Source organism: Trichechus manatus, unplaced genomic scaffold (assembly GCF_000243295.1).
Source record: "Trichechus manatus latirostris isolate Lorelei unplaced genomic scaffold, TriManLat1.0 scaffold00040, whole genome shotgun sequence".
Classification (NCBI taxonomy): Eukaryota; Metazoa; Chordata; class Mammalia; order Sirenia; family Trichechidae; genus Trichechus; species Trichechus manatus.
Window position 1 is genome coordinate 13738328 of NW_004443976.1, and position 23829 is coordinate 13762156.

Below are 23829 nucleotides of genomic sequence, written 5' to 3' on the forward strand. Positions count from 1 at the left end.
CTTGTTTTTGGAACTGCCAATCTTAACTCTTTTGGGTTCTCTGAATTACTTAAGCAGCGTGAATGCAATCCTGCTGAGACTTGGAAAGATTCCGTATTTGGGACGAGTATTTATTGGACCACAGGCATTATTAACTGCCTACTTCTGTGGCCCTTAATTTCCACCCGATTGGGAAGATACACCAGGTGTTGGCTCTGAAAAGCTTTTTAGCCTAACATGAAGCAAATGATCAACGGTAACCAGCCAAAGACCCGGGGGGAACTTGTCCCTGCCTAACAGGTACCAACCTGTTCATCTGGCTCCAAAGCCAACATTTTAACTGGTTTTCCAGGTCGGAAGATCTTTCTGAAGTTTTCCAAAAATGTAGCCAGGACCAGTCTTTCCCTGGATATTTCTTAATAAAGTAATGTAAGCAGAGTAAATAAGGCGCCACATTAGCTTTTTGCCTATAGCTGAAATCCTGCTGTTACAAGAACCATGCCCCCCTCCCCCCTTCTTTCTACATTGTCTGACATCTTAAAGTTTTGCAAAACCCAGACTGAGAACTATCTGGACAACAGAAATAAATCCTCTTCCTACTGAAGTTAGCATCCTAAATTCGTAAGATGTGTATACAACCACAGCAATAACAGTCCTCATGTGCGGACAGGCAGCGAGCCACGTATTTCCAATCTTCTTGAAATGAAATCCAGTTGAAAGCTGTGAAGACCCAGGAGAGCAGCCACATAAACTGCTCTGAGCTCAGACCTAGGCAGGAGAGCTAGAAGACACTGTCATAATTTAAAAGATCACACACAAAAGCTTTAATACAGTGAGAGAGAGATGGAATTCAGTTTTATTTTGTCCTCTCTGAAACTTCCATTTACACCACGGCCTCATCTATCAAAGAAGAGGAGGAAGAAAAACCCTGCCTTATGCCACAGAACTCAAGTAGTCATGTACTTGTTAGCGAGAGGTGGCAGAATATTTGTTTCTCCAGTTTTTTGGCTCCAAGAGATTATGCTTTCAGTACCAGTGTAGTGAGGAACCACTGGCAAACCGCTGGAAATGTCTTCTGGATTAATCAGTGTACCATTTCATAAAGTGCTTCTGGAATTAAAATCTGTAAAGCTGTCAAAAGTGTCCACACTTTTGCAACACAAAGGGTAAAAGAATCCCAATGGGTGTTTCACTCGAGTCTTTCCCAGCTGGGTATCATTATTGGCACTGCTGCTTTATTTAACCTCCAAGGCGCTGGCCCTCACCCCAGGCGAAGCCTCCCGGCCGATCTTCAGGTAGTGGATTGTAATTTGGGTCTTCATCTGGTGTATCAAAAATAGCCTTCCTAAAAGACAGGTGACAGATATGATTTAGTCACAGAGTCATCTCGGGTCCTAAATATTGCAAGGTTAGTTCAGATCGCATGTGGTCTCCACCAATGGACAAACATTACATCTGCTTATCAATTATACAGCTACCATATTTTGAAGGCATGCATAACTACTTAACATTTGCATCAACTTTTACCTCTTTTACCAATTTTTACTACAAAAGCAATACATGTTAATTGTAGATAAGATAGGAAACACATATAAGCAAAACATCCTAAATCCCCAGAGATAGTCACTGTTGATGTTTTCATTATTCTTTCAGAACTTTTAGATACATAATTTTACAAGTTAGATCACACTACTTGTTTTACAGCCTGATTTTCACTTAATGTATCATGAATACCTTCCCATAACCAATACCTTTTTTAATTTAAAAAATTAACAGGGTATACTATAGAGTATAAAACCAAAAACCAAACCAAACCAAACCCACTGCTGTCAAGTCAATTCCAACTGATAGTGACCCTATAGGACAGAGTAGAACTGCTTCATAGGGTTCCCAAGGCTGTAGATCTTTACAGAAGCAGACTGCCACATCTTTCTCCCGTGGAGCGGCTGGTGAGTTTGAACCGCCGACCATCTGGTTAGCAGCCAAACACTTTAACCACTGTGCCACCAGGGTCCTATAGAGTATAAAAAGGGATAGTAAATATCCAAATGACTTTTAAAATACTATTATATAGTAATTCAAAATTTCACTAAAGAAGTACAATTAAAACAGCTTCCTTTATTTGCACTCGAAATAAATACATCCATAGAAAAATGGGCAAAGGGTATGAGAGGCAATTTAAATACAAAATCCAAAAGGCCAATAAATATGAAAACGTTCGCTTTCACAATCAAAGGAAAGCATGTTATGGATTAAACCCTAACCCCTATCCCTGAGGTGTAATCTAATTAATGCAATGTAATTGCCTCCCAAAATGCAATTTAATGTAATGCAGTCAATTTAATGTAATGGGGTCCTACCAGTGTAGAGTAGATCCTAAACATGATCACTTTTGAGCTGTATAAAGAGACACACACAAGCACACCTGGGGGAAGGCAGAAGCCATGTAAGTATCACCAAGGAACACCCAGGGCTACCAACAAGGAAGGGATTAACATGGCTGAGACCCTGATTTGGACTTTTAGGCTCTAGAGCTGTAAGAAAACAAATTTCTGTTCTTTAAAGCCATCCACTTGTGGTATTTCTGTTATAGCAGCAAGAAGAAACTAAGACAGCATATAACAACTGAGACCCCTTCCCAAACACTTCACTCCTAAAGCCATTAGGTGGGGCAGAACAAGGTAGATGTCCATTCAGGGGAGCGAGGCAATGGTGGCCCAGAGCAGAATGTCAGAGCCTGAGCAGGATGGGGCAGGGGCCAGCCTGGCACAGGAAGTCAGAGCCCAATTGGGACATCCACATGTGGAGGTGGCCTAGCCAGGGCTGTGGTGTCAGAGAAATCTCCAGAGGAGGGCAACCTGGTATGGGGCACTGAGGCTGAGCCAGGTGAACAAGGCATCCACATGGGGGAGGAGGTGGCAGTGATGGGAGACTGGTTACATATGAGGGGAAGGGGTAATTAAATAAGTAAATATACTAATGATAATAGGTGCCAGGTTTCTTACTGTCACTGAGAACACAGAAATATGGAAAAGGATTTGTCAACAGTCATACAATGGAATACTACTCAGTAATAAAAGGAACTAATTACTGATACACGCAACAATGTGGATGAATTCCAAAAACATTATGCTGAGTGAAAGAAACCTTATAGAAAACAGTACATACTGTATGATTCTATTCATTAAGTTGTAGAACATGCAAAACAAATCTACGGAGGAAGAAACTTAGAATAGTGATTGCTTGTTGGGGCAAGGATTGACAGGGAAAGGAAATTAGGGAACTTTCTTGGGTGATAGTAATTTTATCTTGATAGGTGTTTAGGTTACATAGATATATGCATTTATGAAAACTCATTAAATTGCACATTTCAAATTTGTGCACTTTGCTGTATATAGATAAATACTGTAGGTGAGCATAAGCATGCTGAAATGTTTAATAGAAAAGTAACTGTACTGAAATGGAAAGATGGAAAAACATAGCAAACAGCAAGAATAGTAAAAATGCGAATAGTAAAAAATGTTAGAAGCTATGTGGTAGGTAATGTGTTCACTGTACAATTTTTTCCACTTTTCTTGTTTAGTTTGAAATTGCTCATAACCAAATATTGGAGGAAAAATATAGAAAGGAAAAAAACTAGAATAAACCACGAGGGGTTGTTCTAGAAACGGGAGTATCTGTATAGAGACTCATGTCTTTTATGACACAGAGATCTAAAAGTACGGATACACGTGGTATTGCCCATTTGGTCTCGTATACTTGATGGAACCAAGAAGCACATTCCTCACGTGTTATTGTTTTACAGGCCTCTCTAATCTTTGGCTGAAAGGTGGACTTTGGGAGTAGCTTCAGTTCTGAGTTAGCAGGATGTCTGGGGGCATAGTCTCAGGGGTTTCCTCTAGCCTCTGTCAGACCAGTAAGTCTGGTCTTTTTTTGTGAATTTGAATTTTGTTCTAGATTTCTCTCCCGCTCCGTCTGGGACCCTCTATTGTGATCCCTGTCAGAACCATCAGTGGCAGTAGCCAGGCACCATCTAGTTCTTCTGGGCTCAGGCTGGTGGGGTAGTCCTTTGGACTAATATTTTCCTTGTGTCTTTGGTTTTCTTCATTTTCTTTAGCTCTGGACAGGATGGGACCGGCAGATGTATCTTAGATGGCTGCTCACAAGCTTTTAAGACTCCAGTCAAAAGTAGGATATAGAACATTTTCTTTATGAACTGTTATGCCAATTGACCTAGATGTCCCCCAAGACCATGGTCCTCAGCCCTCAGACCCACTAACTCAGTCCCTCAAAGTGTCTGGGTATGTCTAAGAAGCTTCTATGACTTTTCCTTAGTCAGGGTGTGCTGTCTTTCCCTTCACCAAAGTTAATACTTGCCTACTATCTAGTTAGTGATTTCCCTTCCCCACTCCTATCTCCTCCCTCATAACCATCAAAGATTGTTTCTTTGTGTGCGTACACCTTTTCATAAAAAACAACAAGATACCATCTAACAACTAACAAACTGGCAGAGGTTAAATAAAATACCTCCCGGGTCTGACGAGGATGTGGGGAAATGGACACTTAAAACATGGTTGAAGGAGAGGTAAACTTGCATATTCGTGCTAGCAGGCGATTTGGCAATCAACCAAATAACAATTCCACTTCTTAGAATTTATCCTTTCAGAATAATCACAGATGCGTGCACAGATTTAGCTACAAGGATGTTTACCACTCCAATTATATAAGAGAAAAGCAAAAACTAATGTCAATATCCACCAGTAGGGGATTAATGAAATTATGCTATATCCATACCATGGAATATCAGGAGCTGGTACAATTTTGTAGGAAATTTATGATGGAAAAATGATTATGACATATTAAGTTAAAAAGGTATAAAATAACATTTTAAAAAAGCACATAGATAGTAAGAGATTGAAGAATACATAGCAAAACGTTAACAATGGTAACCAATGTTATATCTAAGAGAGGGGATTGTGGATGATGTTATTTTTGTCTTTTTTGTTAACTATTCTGCCGTTTGCTGTTGTTTGATGCCATCGAGTCAGTTCTGATTCACAGCGACCTTATGTACAACAGAATGAAACACTGCCCGGTCCTGTGCAATCCTCACTATCATTGCTATGCTTGAGTGCATTGTTGCAGAGGGGCTCATCTTCTTGAACTATTTATCAGACAGTGCTCTGCTGTTATTCATAAGGTTTTCACTGGCCAATTTTTTTTTTAGAAGTAGACCATCAGGTCCTTCTTCCTAGTCTGTGTTAGTCTGGAAGCTCCGCTGAAACCTGTCCACCATGGGAGACCCTGCTGGTATTTGAAATACCAGCCGTATAGCTTCCAGCATCATAGTAACACACAAGCCACCACAGTATGACAAACTGACAGACGAGTGGTGGTAACTATTCTACAACATTTTATAATTAAAAGCTCACTTTTTATTCATTAAAGGAGCCCTTTTTGATGCATTTATTTCCTAAGGACACAAAATTCTGGAGTAGACAGGGGTCTGAGAAATCAAAGCCCTACCACAGAAAACTGAAGTGCAATAAAGGAGAAAGGACTTGCTTAAAATCTCTTGGCGGGTGGACGGAGGAGCTACACCTGGTTTCTAGTCCAAAGCTATTTCCACTCTCCTTCACTGCTTCTTTCTACCACTTGCTTAGAAGGCCAGGAGTTCCACCACTAGTAATGCTCCTCTCATCACCATTCTGCCATCTCAGCTCTCTCAACTTGGACAGCAGCTCTCATGAAACCATCAAGCTCCTCCTGGGGACAGGAGGTTCTAGTGGTCATCCAGGACAACAATTACCAAATCACCCCCATGACACCCTGAGCCTGTTACCCTCACTCCAGCTACAACCACTGTCTGCTCCTACCCAGTCCAAGGGCTCCTCAGCTGCAGCCCATTGCTAATCTGCAAATATTTACTGAACTGATTTCCGTGTGCCAAGAGCTATGGGACTCCCGAGAAAACGGACCACGGATGCTGTCCTGGTTTGTCTGCAAGGAACATGTAACCTAGCATTAAATACTCACAAAACAGACGGTGTTTTCAGAATTCTTATTCCACCAGGTTGATTGGGAAATACGTCTTCCAAGAAAAAATATATGTGTCCAACTGCAATACCTAGAGTCAACCAGAAATAAAGGACAAGAGAGAAGGTTAAAATTTGGATTACAGGTGGACCTACTGACATAAGTTTCTTATATTTAAGCTGAGTATCAGAATAATGACCAAAAAATTAAAGAACTAATATTGTAGTCTTTTAGCACATGGCTGTCAAATAATCCTACAATAGCTATACATGAAGGCCAAACAGGATAAACATGAAAAATAGTGACAAAATAAATGTAAAAATAAAATAATAGGAAAAGTAGTGGTAAGACTCTTACCCAAAAGGTCCACAATGATTGAGTTCCCCAACAACAAGGAAAAGCCCATGAGCACCCAGGGCAGAAATGGGGCCTGGAAGTTGAGAAGGCCGAAGAAGTTCATGCGGACGTACGGGTTCCTTCGGCTCCACACGTAGACAAGCATTATTGTAAAGGCCTGACCCAGGAAAACTAAGCTCACAAACAATCCAAAAAGCTAGCAGGTGGCATTAAGGAAAATATCAACATTAAAAGTTTAATAGGGAACACTGGGAAAAAGAACTAGAGATTTTGTTCTAAAGAAAGTTTGAACTGAAATCAAAGGAATAAAATTAATTACCTAGCGTGCAATCGGGCAAAAACCTGCTTAGCCAAATCATCTGGGCTGTAGCTACCTCAAACTAATAATCTGCCTTGGCTGTGAAGTTCTGGCCTCTCTGGAAAACGTGTTAATTCTTTGGCCAATAGTTAAACATTAAAGCTCACTTACTACTAGTACTTTTACAGAAGTAAATAAAGCCAGCTGGGGCAAAACCATCTTGTCAGACAGGACTATGTCCAAGTCTGTTATACAAATCAATTTTTTAAAAATGATTTATTAGTTTTGATGGTTACCAAATAAATATTTTACCAACTTAGTTTAAAAGTGAAGTACATCCATCAACAATGCTTTAACTAAGATGCTTAATAGTAACCCACCTGAATTAAAGGTTCCTATGACTGGTTCACAGTAGAAAAACATCCTGTCCAACCTCCAAGCTTAGAAGAAGTTGTCACGTAAAGCATGCTGCAAAATCAACAGTAGTACCCTGAAGCTAAAATCTGGAAGCCTACTTTTATCTGTGTTTGTTCAAAATATCTAGTGAATTATAGGAGACAGATGAAACTTTAGGAAGACAGAGGGTATTCTTTAACATTTTTCTGTATTTGTTCTATCTTTTGAAGGATACAGTCATTAAGAATCCACCAAAAAGGAACATAAATACAAAGTCTGCTGTCCGACCTCGGAAAGAGCCTTCTTCTAGCATTCGACAGTAACGGTATCTTCGTTTCCAAGTTAAGAAAATGTTAAACACACAAATATGAAGAAAGCAAAACTTAATGTATCACTTAAGTACACTTGTACTCCACATTATAAGAAGTCGAGCCTTCATTTCTGTAAGAATGCTTGAGTGGTACTATGGTTACTCTTCTTTACCAGGCATTTTAGGCAAGGTCAAGAGCAGTACCATATTTTCCAAAAACTGTCCCTGGTTGGGGAATTAATCCAGATGCTGCATAAATATGCTTCCAGTCACCTGTTAAACATTTTCAAATTTGTATTCTCTTTCCCACGCTCAGGCACACCCTAATCTTCACTGTCCTTGCTTTTTCCACAATCTAATTTTGAAGAAATCCCCATTAAGAAGCCTTGTGTGAGAAACTACTTTTCCAGGCCAGGTAGGTTAACTGTTTCTACACGTCACTCAATAAAGATGTATTACGATTAAAAAAATCTTAATTATTAGAAACATACCAGAATGAAATACCATATAGGAAACACGGGAATCCATCTCAGGGCAGGAATTCCTTCAGCCCTACAGGACTCTCTCTCTGTCTACTGCAGATGAGTTAAGCTGTAAGTCCCCAGCTCTCTGAATCCAGAAGGAGGGGATGAAGGAGTGCCCTGCTCACTGGCCCAATTCCCATGTGACCAGAGCACAGCTCTCCCTTTTGACAAATCCAAACATGGTAAGCCAAGCAGACAATATGGTACTGTCTTTTCAGCCAATAGAACCAACAACCAACATCCAAGGAGATCCAAGTTCCCCATCCCTCAGGAACCCTCTCCCAGCCCCATGCCAAAGCTCTGCTAACTGAATTATCATTGTACAGGAAGTTCCCAGGTTATGAACATCCGCCTTAACTTATGGACAACTTGTACTTGCCTTTAAATGTTATGTAAATTTGCCCTCACTTTGAAACAACTGAACCAACCCCTACTCGAAACAAATTCTTCATCACGATCACCTTTACTTATTGCACGTACAGCTTTTAAATCATTGAAAAGGCTTCAAGCTTTTTCTTGCAGTGAAGTAAAGCTAAATAAGAAGCGTATGCACCTATTCCGACTTACCTAGAAATTCAACTTAAAGACACACTTAGGAATGGATCTTGTTTGTAACCGGGGACTGCCTGTAATCAGATTGTATTTTATTGCTTTGTACCTACAGGTGTTATTTTATTATTAATCACTTCTTCCTTTCCTTGACCAGATTTGTAAGCTACCTAAGGGCAGAAATGATATTCTTTTTTTTGGTTAAATACCTCCCATTTGAACCAAAAAAAACACCCAAACCCGCTGCCATTGAGTCAATTCCGACTCATAGCAACCCTATGGGACAGAGTAGAACTGTCCCCATAGAGTTTTCAGGGAGCACCTGGTGGATTCAAACTGCTGGGCTTTTGGTTAACAGCCTAGCTCTTAACCACTACGCCACCAGGGTTTCCATCTGAACAAACGGTGACCTACATACACCCTCAAAACATTACTGTCTGACCAACTACTCTGTATACTATTACCCAGAAGACATTACAGCTAAGATAGTAGCAAAATAAGTAACAGGATTAATAGTTTTAACTTAATATCGTTATTTCCAAAGTAAACCCAAAGTTGTAACACGGACTTCACTTAGTAAAGGATACAGAAAAATCATGTTAAATAAAAAATTGAATCCAACTGGCCCAAAAAATAAGAAATTGGTGATTAATCGCCATATCTGTTAAAAAAAATCAAAAGACAGATTAAATATTATTACCCGGAAACTTTTCCATATTAAGACAGAAGAGACATACTATGACTACGATTGTTGAAAGGCTATATAAAATATGGTGATACTATGGTTTTGAACTGCTAAGAATTGAACTGTGTCCTCCTAAATGTTGTAAATCCTAACCCCTATAAGCTTGTGAACGTAATCCCATCTAGGAAGAGTGTTTTCTATGTTATGTTAATGAGTCCATATCAGTATAGGGTATGTCTTAAACCATACTTTTGAGATATAAAGAGCAGATTAGGCGCAGAGGCAAGGAAGACAGATGCCACATGAAGCTCACCAAGGAACAGAAGCTGAAAGGAGACAAGAAAGCCTTCCCCTAGAGCCAGAGCCCTGAATTCAGACTTCTAGCCTCCTAAACTGAGAACATAAATTTTTGTTTGTTAAAGCCATCCACTTGTGGTATTTTTGTTAGAGCAGCACTAAGAAACTAAGACATGAACCAAAAACTGGGACACACTATCCGACCAGGATTTTTGTGCTGATTCTAGTTGAAAGTCTGAAAGATGTAATTTGGACCTTGAAATTTATAAGGAAAATAGGACAGAGAATTTAAAATTGTAGTTGTCTTCAAAAAACAAAACAATAAAACCATACCATATGGTCAGCCAAAACATGGAAAAAGTTTGCTGGGAAGACCAGCTTTAATATGCTGAATAGCAAATAATGCTTTCAGACGTGTAGTATTACAGTCTAATGAACAGCCTTGAAATACAGAGAAAAACTGCAGGGATCTAATGTAAATTGCCAAGAAATGTTTCTACCAGATAGTCAGACACATCCAGAAAAAAGGGTAATTTTAAGGTAAATACTGAAGTTCTAGTCTGAACAAACAGCCAACTTCCTAAAAAGAAAAAACTATTGTTCTAATAATTACAGCCTAATATAAGGACACTAGTTTTCATGTGGAGCCCTGGTGGCACAGAAGTTAAGTGTTTCGGCCGTTAACCAAAAGGTCAGCAGTTCAAATCCATCAGCCACTCCTTGGAAACTCTATGGGGCAGTTCTACCCTGTCCTCTATGGTCACTGTAGGTTGGAACCGACAGGATATCAACAGGCTTGGGTGTTTTCACACTGAAAGTCCTGACACACCCTTCCCTACCCAACCCACCCATACCCACAATGATAATAACTACTCACAACAGTAAAACACTAAACATTTTAAAATGTTTTAACACAGTCTACTGTTTCATGTGATAATGATCCTGTGAGACAAACACGCTAGTACTACCATTCCTATTTTACTGATGAGGAAACTAAAGAGACTCAGATAACTTTAAAATGACTTGTAGGTGCCAGACTCTGAACTCAAACCTAGAACTTCCAACTCCAAATACAGATACAAGGGGTCATCAAGGGTTTAACCCCAGGCAAAGACAAGCCAAGCAAGCCACGAGGAAGCAATGCTTGGATGGAGTTACAGCTCCCAGAAAAAGACTATGTGAGTATCAAAGGAAGAAGGTGGTGACATGAAGCCACATGACTGCTTTACACATCATTATGTCCTGCAGAATTATTAACTATTAAAGTGGGCACAATTCAGTTCTACATAGTAACTGCATCCAGGATTTGAGAGCCCTTATCATGGAGAGGAGAAAAGCATACAAATAAGTGCAAGAAGAGGGTGAGAGATGCTCTAAAATGATTCACAGATACCCTACGGACACAGAGGAGGATGAATCAAAGGCTACACGAAAGCTGAGTCTTGAAAGGCAAGTAAAATGGGTAAAAAGCGAATAAAACACATTTGAAACAGAGGGAGCAGCATCTCTAAAGGCAGAATTACTAGCTTTTTGGTCTTGCCCCTGCCCCACCCATAGCCTGTATAATCATCCTGGAACAGGAAAATACACCTTTTAGCATTCTCATCACTGGAAAGATTACCATTTTGTGGGATTACTGTCTTCCACTGTAATCTAATAAACTGGCATGCTCTTTTAGAAGTTAGTTTTTTGGAGTTTCATTAGCATGAGCCAATCCCTGGAGGTTGGATCAATTCAAAAGCACTAACAGAACTAAACTTCTGAACTGGACATGGTGATACCACCAAGGTGGTGAGTGTGCCTAGGCAGTGAGGGGACATTCTGTGAGACTCTCTCTGGGCGGCTGGTCACTTTCAAACTACAGCACTAACTCCAAACCAATGATTCCCAAACACGGGAAATGGACACATCAAAACCATACAGATTCTTAATTCCCACCCTTGGTGATTCTGACTTGTACATAAGGAGATTGAGAATCTTTTAAAAGTTCCCTAGGTGATTCTGGAGCCCAAGGAAGCTGCAGACCATTGTTTTATACCACCCCCACAGACACACGATAAGATTTCTAATCCAAAGGTTCCCACTGGATTATTTTCTGAGACAGTGTATGGCAAGATTTGCTACGAAAAAGTAAAAAAAAGAAAAAAATTAGAAAACTAAAACAATATCATGATTGTGATGGACCACTTACTTGAAAATGTTTAAAGATTAATTCAGGATTGAAGTACAACTGAAAAGGTGTGATCAATTCCAACTGCTGAAATAGAAAAGGGGTTTCTTAAAGCAAATCAATAAAGAAGCAACATCTCAAGATTTACAAGGAAAGATTAGTAAGCCTAGCAATTTCCAACTTTCAGCCACGTAGACTGAATTCCGTTAAGACCTTCTTCTTAGGCCAGAGGAAGAAGATGGTAAAGAATTCTCTAGAATTGGTACAATTCTTTCTATTCTCAATACCTAACACAAAATAAAAGTTTGTTTTATGTTTCAATAGTTGAGGTTGACACAAAGGTATGGCAGGCAGGCGGTGACAACTTTGATATAGGGCGAGTAAGAGCAGCTGCAACGAACGTACCTATCACGTGGGCATCACCAGAAACAGCTGTGTAAAACAGTATGCACTCACTCTTGTATGATGAAAGAACCGAGACTCAAGACACTGCCGCCGTCAGCGCTGGGTGCCCCTAGTCAACCCCTATATCCGCAGACCTTATTTCAGGATCTTTCACTCTCGACAATCCCCAGCTTTCTATTCTCAATATTAACTTGCTTCACAAAGCGGACCTTCTTCTCTCAATTAGCATGGTACCACCTGGCCATCGCCCAGCGTTCTCGGACAAATTTCCTGGGTGGGCGGCTCCTGCACCCCCGATCCGCTATCTGGCCTCATCTCTCAGAAACTGGCGTGCAGTCCTGACCCCACCCATCCCACCTGTCAAGAAGTCACGCTCCCCTCTCTGCAATCAGCACTCTCCGGACCACCCCAAACACCAGAGAGAGCCCTGTACGCTTCCATCCACCCATGAGACCCACCCCTCTGGGCCTCCCCGAGGCCCAAATCCCAGCTTCGTTGGGACCCAGACACATCGAGCTGGGAGTAACGAGAAGCTGGTGCTGCAACTGCTCACCACAGCGGCGGTGGTAAGGACGCAGGCGGTGGTGTAAGCGCGGCTGACCGGTGGGATCTGCAGGTACTCCAGCCGGAGACTCTGGTACGCCATCTTCCCCACCACCGCCTGCCCCCACTTCCCCTTCCGCCAGTCTCCCCAAGCCGCCGGGCGGTATCAAAGAGGGGACGGGGGCAGGGAGGCGTCCCTTTTTAGGGACCCTATATGCTGGCCAATCGGCGCTGCGCAGCCAGCCAGCCACCAATCGCTAGATACCTAAGGAAAGCACACCTACCAATCACGAGTTGCATCTCTCCCGTCCCCAGCCTTGCTTCTCCACCCACCAACGTCCGGTTCCCTTCACCAATCCCGGCCGGCCACAGCTAACTTTCCCGCCTGGCCCCCTTTCATCGCTAATGTAGGGGCCCCACTTCCGAACGGACAGCCAGCCAATCAGGAGCGCAGTGGAAACCCGCCTTTGCTTTCGTTCGCTGGGGCAAGTATCAGTCGGAGTTTTCCGGCGCCTTGCCGCGCCGCCTGTCTTTGGTAGCCAACAGTGGTTTGAAGGAGGTGGCGGGAAACCGCTGTTTGGTCGAATTCATCACTGCATGATCGCTTTGGTAGGTGCCTTTTCTCTGAGGAGGAGCGGGAAAGGATGGAACTGGATTAGGCACCGTGGCAGAGGCGATGGAGGGAACTATTAGAGCCTCGGCGGCCCGACGGAGGGCGTCCGCCCTGAAGGTCCCGGCATGCAGCGGGGTCGCAGTGCTGGTCGGGAGCCTGCCGGTCGGCCGGAAACAATTCTTATTTGAGGTTTCTGGTCCCGCCTCATGTTTTCTGGTGCCTCTTGGAGCCCTCGTGGCGCAGTGGTTAAAAGTTACGGTTAACCAAAAAGAGTTCGAATCCACCAGCCCCTCCTTGGAACCCTATGGGGGCAGTTCTACTCTGCCCTATAGGGTCGCTATGAGTCGGAATCGACTCGAGGGCAAAGGGTTTGGGTTTTTTTTGGAAACTCCCTGAGCTGTCCCGGATACGGTGCAAGTATTGATTAAACCGGACTCATCCTGCGCTCAGGACGCTAAACCTAGCAGGGAAGATAAGGCAGGTCCGCGAATAATAATATTGTAAAGTAGAACTTGGTCTCTCAGTGCCGTAAGAGAGGTCCTGATGATAATTCAGAGGAGGGAGTGGGCATCAGGGAAGTGTATTTAAACTTACCATTAGAGGATATTTGGCCAAGGCATCCCTCGAGGAAAAGATAGCATAGGAAAAGAAAATAGCTTTGTGTCTTAGTTTGCTAGTGCTGCTCTAACAAATACCACAAGAGAGTGGCTTTAAGGGACAGAAGTTTTCTTATAGTTTAGGAGGCTAGAGGTCTGAATTCAGAGCACCAGCTTTAGGAGGAGGCTCTCTCTCACTCTATCCACTCTAGGGGAAAATCTGTTTCAGCTTCTGTTGCCCAGGAGTTCCTGGTTCCTTGACTATCCTCATACGTGCTGGTGTTTTCCTCAGTTTGTGCCTGCTTATCTCTGTATGCTGCTCTTTATATCGGAAGTGGTAAGTTTTAGGACACACCTACACTGATAAGGCCTGCTTAACATAACAAAGAAAACCCTATTTCCAAACGGGATTACACCCACAGGTATAAAACATTAAAAAAAAAAAAAAATTGCCGTTGAGTCAATTGCAATTCAGAGCGACCCTATAGGACAGAGTAGAACTGCCCCGTAGGGTTTCCAAGGCTGTAAATCTTTACTGAAGCAGACTGCTGCATCTTTCTCCAGCTGGTGGGTTCCAACCAACAACCTTTTGGTTAGCAGCCGAGTGCTTTAACCACTGCTTCAGCAGTGCTCCTTGTCCACAGCTATAGGGGTTAGGATTTCAACATAAATTTGGGGGGAGGGGACACAATTCAATCCATAACACTCTTTAATTGGAGCAAAGAGTAGCCAGGTCATGGCTGGCAAGGTTAAGAACATCATACTTTAATTGATGGGCTGTAAGGAAGCCTTAACTAAAGAATCTTTTTGAACAGAGGAGTGAGGTCAAGTCTGGTAGTATATAAGGAAGGAACCAAATAAAAGACTGGAAAGAGTGGTTTTAAAAAGTATATAAATGGATAATTCACAGAAATAGAAACAAAAGAGCTAAAATGTATGAAGTGGTGCTCTACTGGTAATCAGACAAAATGCATGTTAAAATGTCTTTGCCTGCTCCCCACATATCACCTCAGAACTTGTTGATAAAAATGCTGAATTTACCCTGGTGGTGTAGTTAGTGGTTAAGAGCTATGGCTGCTAACCAAAAGGTCAGCAGTTCGAATCCACCAGACGCTCTTTGGAAACCCTATGAGGCAGTTCTACTTTGTTCTTGACAGAGCTTTGGCAGTGAATGTGTCAGAGGGGAGAAAGGCAAGGTGGGAATTTATTGAGAATTCGAACTTTGGTTTAAGGTGGGTCTTTCAGTGCAGGGTGTTGATTAGGATTGGACAGGGAGTCCCTGGGTGGTGCAAACGTTAAGGCACTCAACTGCTAATGGAAAGGTTGAAAGTTGGAGTCCACTCATGTGCCTCAGAAGAAAGGCCTGGTGATCTGCTTCTAAAAATCAGCCATTCAAGACCCTGTGGAGCACAGTTCTACTCTTGACACCCATGAGTCTGAGTCAGCTTGATGGCAGCTGGTTTTAGGGTTCACATGTAACAGTTCAGGATTGGTAGGAACAGTGAGGGGAGGATTTTTGAGTCAAGGGTTTCAGAGAGTCTTAGGGTGGAAATTGTTGATGCTTTCCATTGAAGAGTTGATCCTTCTTTGGAGAGTTTTCAGTGAACAGTCAAGCCATTTGCCTGGTCAAAAGTTTCCTAGAATAGTAAAGTCATGCTAATGAAGACAATGGAATAGTTAAAATCATGTTATTATGAACGGTCAGTTTTATGTATGTTGGAGGGAGTGTATGTAGTTTCAGTCCTTGGTGTCCCAGCTATGTGGGGCTAGATGGTTTTGATTTTCAAAAAACAACAATGGAAAACAGTATTATATCTTTCAGGTTGGCAGAAATCAGAATGTTGAATAATATCAAGTATTGGCTAAAATATGAGAAATTCTTTTTTTTTTCTTATTGTACTTTAGATGAAGGTTTACAGAACAAGTAGTTTCTCATTTAAACAGTACACATATTGTTTTATGACATTGGTGAATAACCCCACAACATGTCAACACTCTCCCTTCTCGACCTTGTGTTCCCTAGTACCAGCTTTCCTGCCGCCTACTGCTTTCTAGTCCTTGTCTCTGGGCTTTTAGCCCCATTAGTCTTGTTTTGTTTTATGGGGCTATTTAATCTTTGGCTGAACGGTGAACCTTTGGGAGTGACTTCATTACCGAGCTAAAAGGGTGTACAGGGGTCATACTCTCGGGGTTTCTCCAGTCCCTGTCAGGTCAGTAAGTCTGGTCTTTTTTTGTGAGTTATAATTTTGTTCTGCATTTTTCTCCAGCTCTGTCCGGGACCCTCTGTTGTGATCCCTGTCAGAGCAGTCAGTGGTGGTAGCCAGGCACCGTCTAGTTGTACTGGACTGAGGGACTGAGTCCGGGGGAGGCCATGGTGGTTGTGGTCCATTACTCACCAGAGAAAGAAATTCTTATGTACTACAAGTGGGAGTTTAAACCAACCTAGACTTCTGAGAGCATTTTGCAATATTTAGTGAAATTATGTATGAGTAAGCTATGACCCAGCAGTTACTTGCCTGTCTAAATACCTTCAAGTCCATAAGGAAACGTAGGGTATTTATTACAACATTATTTCTGATAGCAGGGTGCTGAAAGCAATTTAGGTGTCTGTCACAAGTGTGGTATATGCATATGATCAAATTGATGGAAGACTTCAATTACAGCAATGACAGTGGCATATCTAGGGTATTGTACCAGCCCTGGATGCGTGGAGCCACTGAGCAGTTTCTGTTAACCTGGTATGGCCCAGTGTCCTTCCTCAAGCGTGGTGATGTGTTGATTAAAAGATTAACAAGCTTGACTTGTGTTTTTGAGCTGATCTTATGGCAAGGTTATCTAAAAGAAGGGTGTCAGATGTTTGGACAGGAGAGCAATTTCAGTGCTTGCCATAGGTGCCATTTTTCGTAGATACTAATAGAAACTGCTCAGTGGCACGCACAGAGCAGGTGCAACACCTGCCATACCCTAGTTAAACCAAAAAAAAAAAAAAACAAAAACAAACCCTTTGCCGTCAAGTTTATTCTGACTCATAGAAACCCTATGGGACAGAGTAGAACTGCCCCATAAAGTTTCCAGGGAGCAGCTGGTAGATTCCAACTGCCGACCTTTTTGGTTCACAGCCGTAGCTCTTAACCACTGCGACACCAGGGCTCCATACCCTAGTTATGCATCTCTGAAGTAGACTTAAGTATAATAACATGAAATGATCACAAACATAATATAAAGGAAAATGTAAACGTGTACAACACTATTTTTCAAGAATACATATGTAAAGATGAATTGAAAAGGCATACTTTAAAACTAGATTCCTACTGGAACGGGAGATGAAAGGTGTAATAAAATAGAGAAGGAATAGAGTACCATGAAATAGGAAGTATTATCGACTCAGTTATATACATATGAGGTCCTTAAAGAGGAGGGCAGAATGTGGTTAGTAAGGACTAGATTGTGAAGGCCCTTCTAAGCTACATTGAAGGAGTTTGAACTTTATCCTAAGGGCATTGGGGAAAGAAAAATCTTGCCAATCCAGGGAATTCTCTCCATAAAACGTGGAAAAGAAAGCAGTTTTATTATTGAAGAAGCTCATTGTTGTGTGCTGTTGAGTCAGTTCTGACTCATAGCGAACCTATTCGACAGTAGAACTGCCTGTAAGGTTTGCTGGAGCAGATCGCCAGGTCTTTTCTCTCATGGAGCTGCTGGTGGATTTGAACCACAGACCTTTCAGTTAGCAGCTGAGTGCCTAACCATTGTGCTACCAGGGCTCCTTTGAATAAGCATGTCCAGATTAAATGCATTGTGGGTGATCTGGATGAGATTACAAAGACACAAAGGAATGTTTATACAACCAAGTAGGACAATCTGTTTATAGCCATTACATACAGAATTACTCAAGGTTAGTGGCATCTTCTCTTCCATAAGAAGAGAAAATTCTTCCATAAAATTCCTCCTAAATTCATCTGGTAATTAAGGTAGATATTTGTTTTAGCTAATTGCCTTTATTTGAAGAATAATAAAACTTCTCTTATGTCTATGACAGCTCAGAGAAAGATGCCCAGGTTAAACTCCACAAAGAAATAGTGCTGTTTTCCTAAATGTTTACATTTGAAAGGGACATGCCCACACCCTTGAAAAAGTATGTTGTGGTTGTAAAGCTGACAAGAGGCTTAAATCCAAACCAACTGATAGTGGAACTGCCCCATAGGGTTTCTAGGGAGCAGCTGGTGGATTTGAACTGCCAACCTTTTGGTTAGCAGCCCAGTGCTTAACCACTGCACCACCAGGGTTCCAGCAAGGGGCTTACTCAGCTTCTAGTTGGGACTTTTTCCAGTTGATTGGGTTGGAAGGGCAAGGGAGTTGAGGACATTGGCAAGGGAGTAGTTGAAGTGTGATGGATTGTGGTACTGAAAATGGTTAGGGAAGCAAGTGAAGTGGGGGAGACCGAGATCAAGAAATAGAGGATCAGAGGGCTGGAAGTCTTGAAGATTAAGGTAGAATGTGAGTATTGTGAAAAGAGTTGGAAGAATAGCATAAGAAGTTGTGGTCAGAAAAGTTAGGAGCAGTTGGGGAAGGAAGTTACAAATGTCAAATATCAAGAGCCAGATGGATAAAATAGTAGAGATGAAGGTCATTGAAACTCAAGAAACTGAAAGTCTCTAGGGCATTGGTTAGGTCATCTGTTTAGACATCAGAATTGTCTAGAATGTTAACAGATTTCAGAGGACTGAGGCATGTGTCAGAGTCCTCAGTAAATGAGAAAAAAGGAAAATGAACAGTGAGGAGAGGGAGATACAGATGAAACGCTTCAGAGAGGCAAGGGTTTATATCCTATTGTGGATAAGTAAGGCCAGAAGTGGCGTTGGGTATTAGGAACCACAACCCCTTATTTTTTGTTTATTTGCTTGCTTGTTTTTTAATATGTGTAATGTTGTGGTTTGTTTCTTTCCTCAGATGATTTTTTATTCTGACGATGATTTTGCTTTTCACATTTGCAGATTTTTCACAGCCTCCTAGTAAAGAAGCCAAGATGTCTGTCGATCCAATGACGTATGAGGCCCAATTCTTTGGCTTCACACCACAAACTTGCATGCTTAGGATCTACATTGCATTTCAAGACTACCTATTTGAAGTGATGCAGGCTGTTGAACAGGTTATTCTGAAGAAGTTGGACAGCATCTCAGACTGTGATATTAGCCCAGTCCAGATTCGTAAATGCACAGAGAAGTTTCTTAGCTTCATGAAAGGACGTTTTGATAACCTTTTTGGCAAAATGGAACAGCTGTTTTTGCAGTTGATTTTGCGTATTCCTCCAAACATTTTGCTTCCTGAAGATAAATCCCAGGAGACGCATTCTTATAGTGAGGAAGAATTCCAGCTTCTTCAAAAAGAAATCGAACAGTTACAGAGGAAGTATAAGACTGAATTATGTGCTAAGCAGGCCCTTCTTGCAGAACTAGAAGAGCAAAAAATTGTTCAGGCCAAACTCAAACAGACATTGACTTTGTTTGATGAGCTTACAAATGTTGGCAGGGATCATGGGATTAGTGATTTTAGGGAGAGTTTGGTGTCCCTGGTCCAGAACTCCAGGAAACTACAAAACATTAGAGACAATATAGAAAAGGAAGGTGAGAGACTGAAAACGTCTTAATTTTTAAATGGTAAAAAGAAAGAACCTGTCAGTAGAATGGTAAGGGACTTATACCAATGACCATTCTTATTCTAGTGAACCATATATTTTAGCGGATTTTCTTTGTTCAATCTTTCCTGTATTCCACGTCTTCCTCTTTTTTGGTCTGCTCTCCTGAAGTATCTGTGTACTACCCTAAACTAGTCCTTGAAGAATCTGTTCCTTAGAGGCCTTTAATAGATGGGAAGGGATTCTTGATTCAATAATGACTCATTTGGGAGCATGATTAAAGAAGTTATTCCCTGGCTAGTCTCAGGTATTTGTAAAATTGTACCTTGGTCATGAGTCCTTTGTGACCTTGATCTTTTTGGCTTATTGTCTGGGTGAGAGCAAATGAGGAAATGGCCTAACGGGTGATTCCTTTATTAGCCAGCCGTTACTCTATGCGACAGCCATTGTAGTTAGAGTGCTTGCTCTTGTCCAGTAGCTTTTCTTACGTGGCGAGATTGATAGCTGGTTGAAAGAAGCAAGTAGCAGAAGAGGCAACATTGATCTTTGGTAAAGAAGAAAGAAGTTGTTTTCATTTCCAAAGCAGGCCTTGGTGATGTTAAGCAGTTTACTATCTTGGACCCCAGGAATAGACCTTGGACAATAAAGAAGCAGATCCCACTGGAACAGAAGAAGGAGGCACAGAATATACCTAGTAGCGAAGTTTATACTGACTACTAGGTAATTATACCAATTTTTTTTTCTTCAGTTGATTTTGGAATTGCCCTGTAGCTAATATTTAACTAACTTATTTATTCAAATTGTAATTTTATTCATTCTCTTATTCCCCATCAGTGGGAAATTTTAGCTGAGTCTTGTGCTTAAATTCAATGGAGCCTAATATTTCTTTTTGTAATTATAATCCATGAAGAATGTTAGATCATCCAAAAAAAGGGGGAAAATGGCAATAGTTGCTCTTAAGCTATTGCTTGCCCTCCATGTCTTCCTAAAGGAACAGGATTTGGAATTTCTTCTTATGTAGAGAAAGGGGTAACTTAGGGAATTAATGTGTGCAAGTAAATGGGTTTAGAAAGCCTCTGTTTACCTAGAATAAGTATGTTATCAAGCAGCCTTTTTCCCAATCCTGTCCATTAAATACATATATTTCAAAAGCTTTGGTTTTTGCTTTTCTTCTGTCTATAAATGTCATGGTATCTTTCCTCAGTGTGACTTTTCACCCAAATTAAATTTTTCTATTATTTTCATGTTTGTAGCTTATTCAGAATCTCCTAGTGTAATGGATTGAATGGTGGTGTTGTTCTTGGGTACCATGGAGTCGATTCTGACTCTTAGTGACCCCATGCGACAGGGTAGAACTGTCCAATAGGGTTTTCTTGGCTGTAATCTTTATGGAAGCAGATTGCCAGGTCTTCCTCCCAACCTTTTGGTTAGCAGCCAAGCACTTAGCCGTTGTGCCACCAGGGCTCCTTATCGGTTGAATAGTGGTACCCAAAAAGATATGTCTATGTCCTAGTTCCTGGAACCTTTTAATGTTACCGTATTTGGAGAAAGTCTTTGCAGATGTAATTAAGTTAAGGATCTTGAGATGAGGAGATCATCCTGGATATGTGGGTGGGCCCTAAAACTAAAGACAAGTGTCTTTATAAGAGAAAGGAAGAAGGAGATTTGAGAAAGAAGAGAAGGAGGCAGTGTGACCATGGAGGCAGAGGGGGAGTGAGGCAGCCACAAGGCCAAAGAACGCCAGCAACCGCCAGAAGCTGGAAGAGGCAGAGAATGGCTTCTCCCCTAGAGCTTCCAGAGGAAGTGCAGCCCTACCAACACCTTGATTTCAGATTTCTGGCCTCCAGAACTGTGAGAGCATACGTTTATGTTGTTCTAAGCCACCATGTTTGTGGTGACAATAAGAAACTAATACATCTAGTGAAATCAGAATATTAAATATTCTTAAGCATGTAGGCTATTTGTTAAGGAAACAACAGTTGAGGGCTGGTTGGCCTCATTATACATGCAGTAATACTGTTTGTCTGAATACAGTTAAAATATGAACATGAACCTAGATAAAACAAAAACCCATTGCTATCAAGTCGATCCCGACTCATAGCAACACTATAGGACGGAGCAGAGCTGCCCCATAGGGTTTCCAAGGCTGTAATCTTTACAGAAGCAGACTGCCACATCTTTTTCCTGTGGAGCAGCTGGTGTGTTCGAACCACTGACTTTTCAGTTAGCAGCCAAGCACTTAACCACCATGCCACCGGGGCTTCTTTGGATAGGAGGGTGAAATCCACAGTGTTTAGAACTCAGGGGCGCTTTCACGTAAGTGTTCAGAATAACTGTTGGACATTACTATTGTTACTATTTGTCATGGTGGTGTCTGCAGCAACAGAGTAATCTACTTAGCTCCATTGCCCTCTAATAATTAAATTCTCAACTCAAAAATTCAGGAATAAGGATAATAACTGGTTACCCACTCTGCTTCCTTGCCCCATCCCCCATCTAGCATCTATATCACCCAATTTCTTAATCCTAACTTCTCTACGCTAGTTTCTATCACTTTGTAATGTCAACCTTCAGTTTCCCTAGATGTCTACCCTCAAACCTGCCCCAGTATTTACCTGTTTACTTTCGAATCATGCCTCTTCTCCACTCTACCCTCAAGTAGACTCTTTTCCCATTATCTTGCTGCTGCATGACAGGTAGCCAATCAGGGAGGTGGTTTGGTATGGTATTAATAAAGATGAGGCATTATTACCAACTTTACAAAAATAAGAATTAGAAGGAAATACGATGAACAAATATATTCCCACAAATTAGATAACTTAGATGAAATGGACAAACTCCCAGAAAAATACAAATTACTGTAACTGACTCAAGAAGAAATAAATTGAATAGGTCTATAACAAATAAGGAGCCCTGGAGGTGTAGTGGTTAAGAGCGTGGCTGCTAATCAAAAGGCCAGCAGTTCGAATCCACCAGCCGCTTCTTGGAAACTATGGGGCAGTTCTACCCTGTCCTATACTGTTGCTATGAGTTGGACTCAATGGCAATGGGTTATAACAAAAAAGCCCTGGTGGTGCAGTGGTTAAGAGCTTGGCTGCTAACCAACAGATCAGGAATTTGAATCCACCAGCTGCTCCTTGGAAACCCTATGGGGCAGTTCTGCTCTGTCCTATAGGATCACTATGAGTTGGAATCAACTCGATGGCAATAGGTTTTTGGTATAACAAATAAGGAGCCCTGGTGGTGCAGTGGTTAAGAGTTTGGCTGCTAAACAAAAGGTTGGCAGTTTCAATCTACCAGCCGCTCCTTGGGAACCCTGTGGGGCAGTTCTACTCTGTCCTATAGGGTTGCTATGAGTCGGAATGGACTTAATCGCAACAAGTTTGGTTTTGGGTTATAACAAATAAGGGAGCCCTGGTGGTGCAGTGGTTAAGCACTCAGCTGCTAACTGAAAGGCTGATGATTTGAACCTACCAGCCACTCCACAGGAGAAAGATGTGGCCATCTGCTTCCGTAAAGAGTTACAGCCTTGGAAACCCTATGAGGCAGTTCTACTCTGTCTTATAGGGTCGCTATGAGTTTTTAAGTTTTATAACAAAGAGATTGAATTAGTAATTTAAAAAAAAAAAAACTTCCACAAAGAAAAACCTAGGACCAGATGGCATCACTGTTGAAGTCTACCTAGCATTTAAAGACGAATTAATAATACCAGTTCTTTTTTTTTTATTGTTGTAATTAAATGAAGTTTACATTTCAAGTTAGTCTCCCATACAGAATTTTTTTTTTCTTTTTTTACATACATGGTTATGAGACCCCAACCACTCACCCTATTCTGCGACAGCACACTCCTCCCCTCTGCCCCTGATTCCCCATGAACATTCAACCAGCTCCTAACTCTCTCTGCCTTCCCATCTCACCTCTGGACAGAAGCTGCCCCTTTGGTCTCCTGTATCTACTTGACTAAGAGGCACATTCTTCACAAGTGTTACTTTATGTCCCACAGTCCAGTCTAATCCCTGTCTGAAGAGTTGGCCTCAGAAATTGTTTTAGTTCTGGGGTGATAGAGAGTCCAGGGGCAATGCTTTCCGGGGCACCTCCAGTCTCAGTCAGACCATTAAGTCTGGTCTTCTTACTGGAATTTGAGTTCTGCATCCCATCGTTCTACTGCTCCATCAGGGACCCTCTGTTGTGTTCCCTGTCAGGACATTGATTAGTGGTAGCCGGGTACCATCTAGTTCTGGTCTCAGGCTGATGAAGTCTCTGGTTTATGTGGCCCATTCTGTCTCTTGGGCTAATACTTTCCTTTTGTCTTTGGTGTTCTTCATTCTCCTTTACTCCAAGTGGTTGGGACTAATTGATGCATCTTAGATGGCTGCTTGCAAGCTTTTAAGACCCCAGACGCCACTCACCAAAGTAGGATGCAGAACATTTTCTTAATA

At 41.6% G+C, this 23829-nt stretch overlaps 2 protein-coding genes across 5 annotated transcripts; one reads left to right on the forward strand and one right to left on the reverse strand.

Annotated features, from left to right (window-relative positions):
• Window positions 1-807: 807 nt before the first annotated feature.
• On the reverse strand, window positions 808-12676 carry DERL2 (derlin 2). 3 transcript variants are annotated; one of them, XM_004376106.2, is made up of 7 exons: window positions 12560-12676; window positions 11623-11688; window positions 9037-9110; window positions 7302-7395; window positions 6373-6568; window positions 6016-6106; window positions 808-1324 (listed from the first exon to the last, which is right to left on the reverse strand). In XM_004376106.2, exons 1-7 carry the CDS (start codon window positions 12650-12652, stop codon window positions 1219-1221), a joined length of 720 nt encoding a protein of 239 aa, XP_004376163.1. In that variant the 5' UTR covers window positions 12653-12676; the 3' UTR covers window positions 808-1218. The 3 variants fall into 3 exon arrangements, with proteins under 3 accessions (XP_004376163.1, XP_023586894.1, XP_012410974.1); XM_023731126.1 differs by lacking the exon at window positions 12560-12676 and adding an exon at window positions 12465-12533; XM_012555520.2 differs by lacking the exons at window positions 808-1324; window positions 6373-6568; window positions 7302-7395; window positions 9037-9110 and having other exon boundaries at window positions 6041-6106.
• A 244-nt stretch (window positions 12677-12920) lies between these two features.
• MIS12 (MIS12 kinetochore complex component) lies at window positions 12921-20676 on the forward strand. 2 transcript variants are annotated; one of them, XM_023731128.1, is made up of 2 exons: window positions 12921-13158; window positions 18750-20676. In XM_023731128.1, exon 2 carries the CDS (start codon window positions 18782-18784, stop codon window positions 19400-19402), a length of 621 nt encoding a protein of 206 aa, XP_023586896.1. In that variant the 5' UTR covers window positions 12921-13158; window positions 18750-18781; the 3' UTR covers window positions 19403-20676. The 2 variants fall into 2 exon arrangements, with proteins under 2 accessions (XP_023586896.1, XP_023586897.1); XM_023731129.1 differs by lacking the exon at window positions 12921-13158 and adding an exon at window positions 13437-14095.
• The last annotated feature ends 3153 nt before the right edge of the window (window positions 20677-23829 follow it).

Excerpts from the sequence above, each read along its gene's own strand:
- DERL2 (XM_004376106.2), bottom strand. The coding sequence starts at position 12,652 with ATGGCGTACCAGAGTCTCCGGCTGGAGTACCTGCAGATCCCACCGGTC. Across the intron at positions 11,689-12,559 it reads TCCTTACCACCGCCGCTGTG|CAGTTGGAATTGATCACACC; the intron begins GTGAGCAGTTGC and ends TTTCTATTTCAG. Across the intron at positions 9,111-11,622 it reads TAATCTTTAAACATTTTCAA|ATATGGCGATTAATCACCAA; the intron begins GTAAGTGGTCCA and ends TTTTTTTAACAG.
- MIS12 (XM_023731128.1), top strand. The coding sequence starts at position 18,782 with ATGTCTGTCGATCCAATGACGTATGAGGCCCAATTCTTTGGCTTCACA.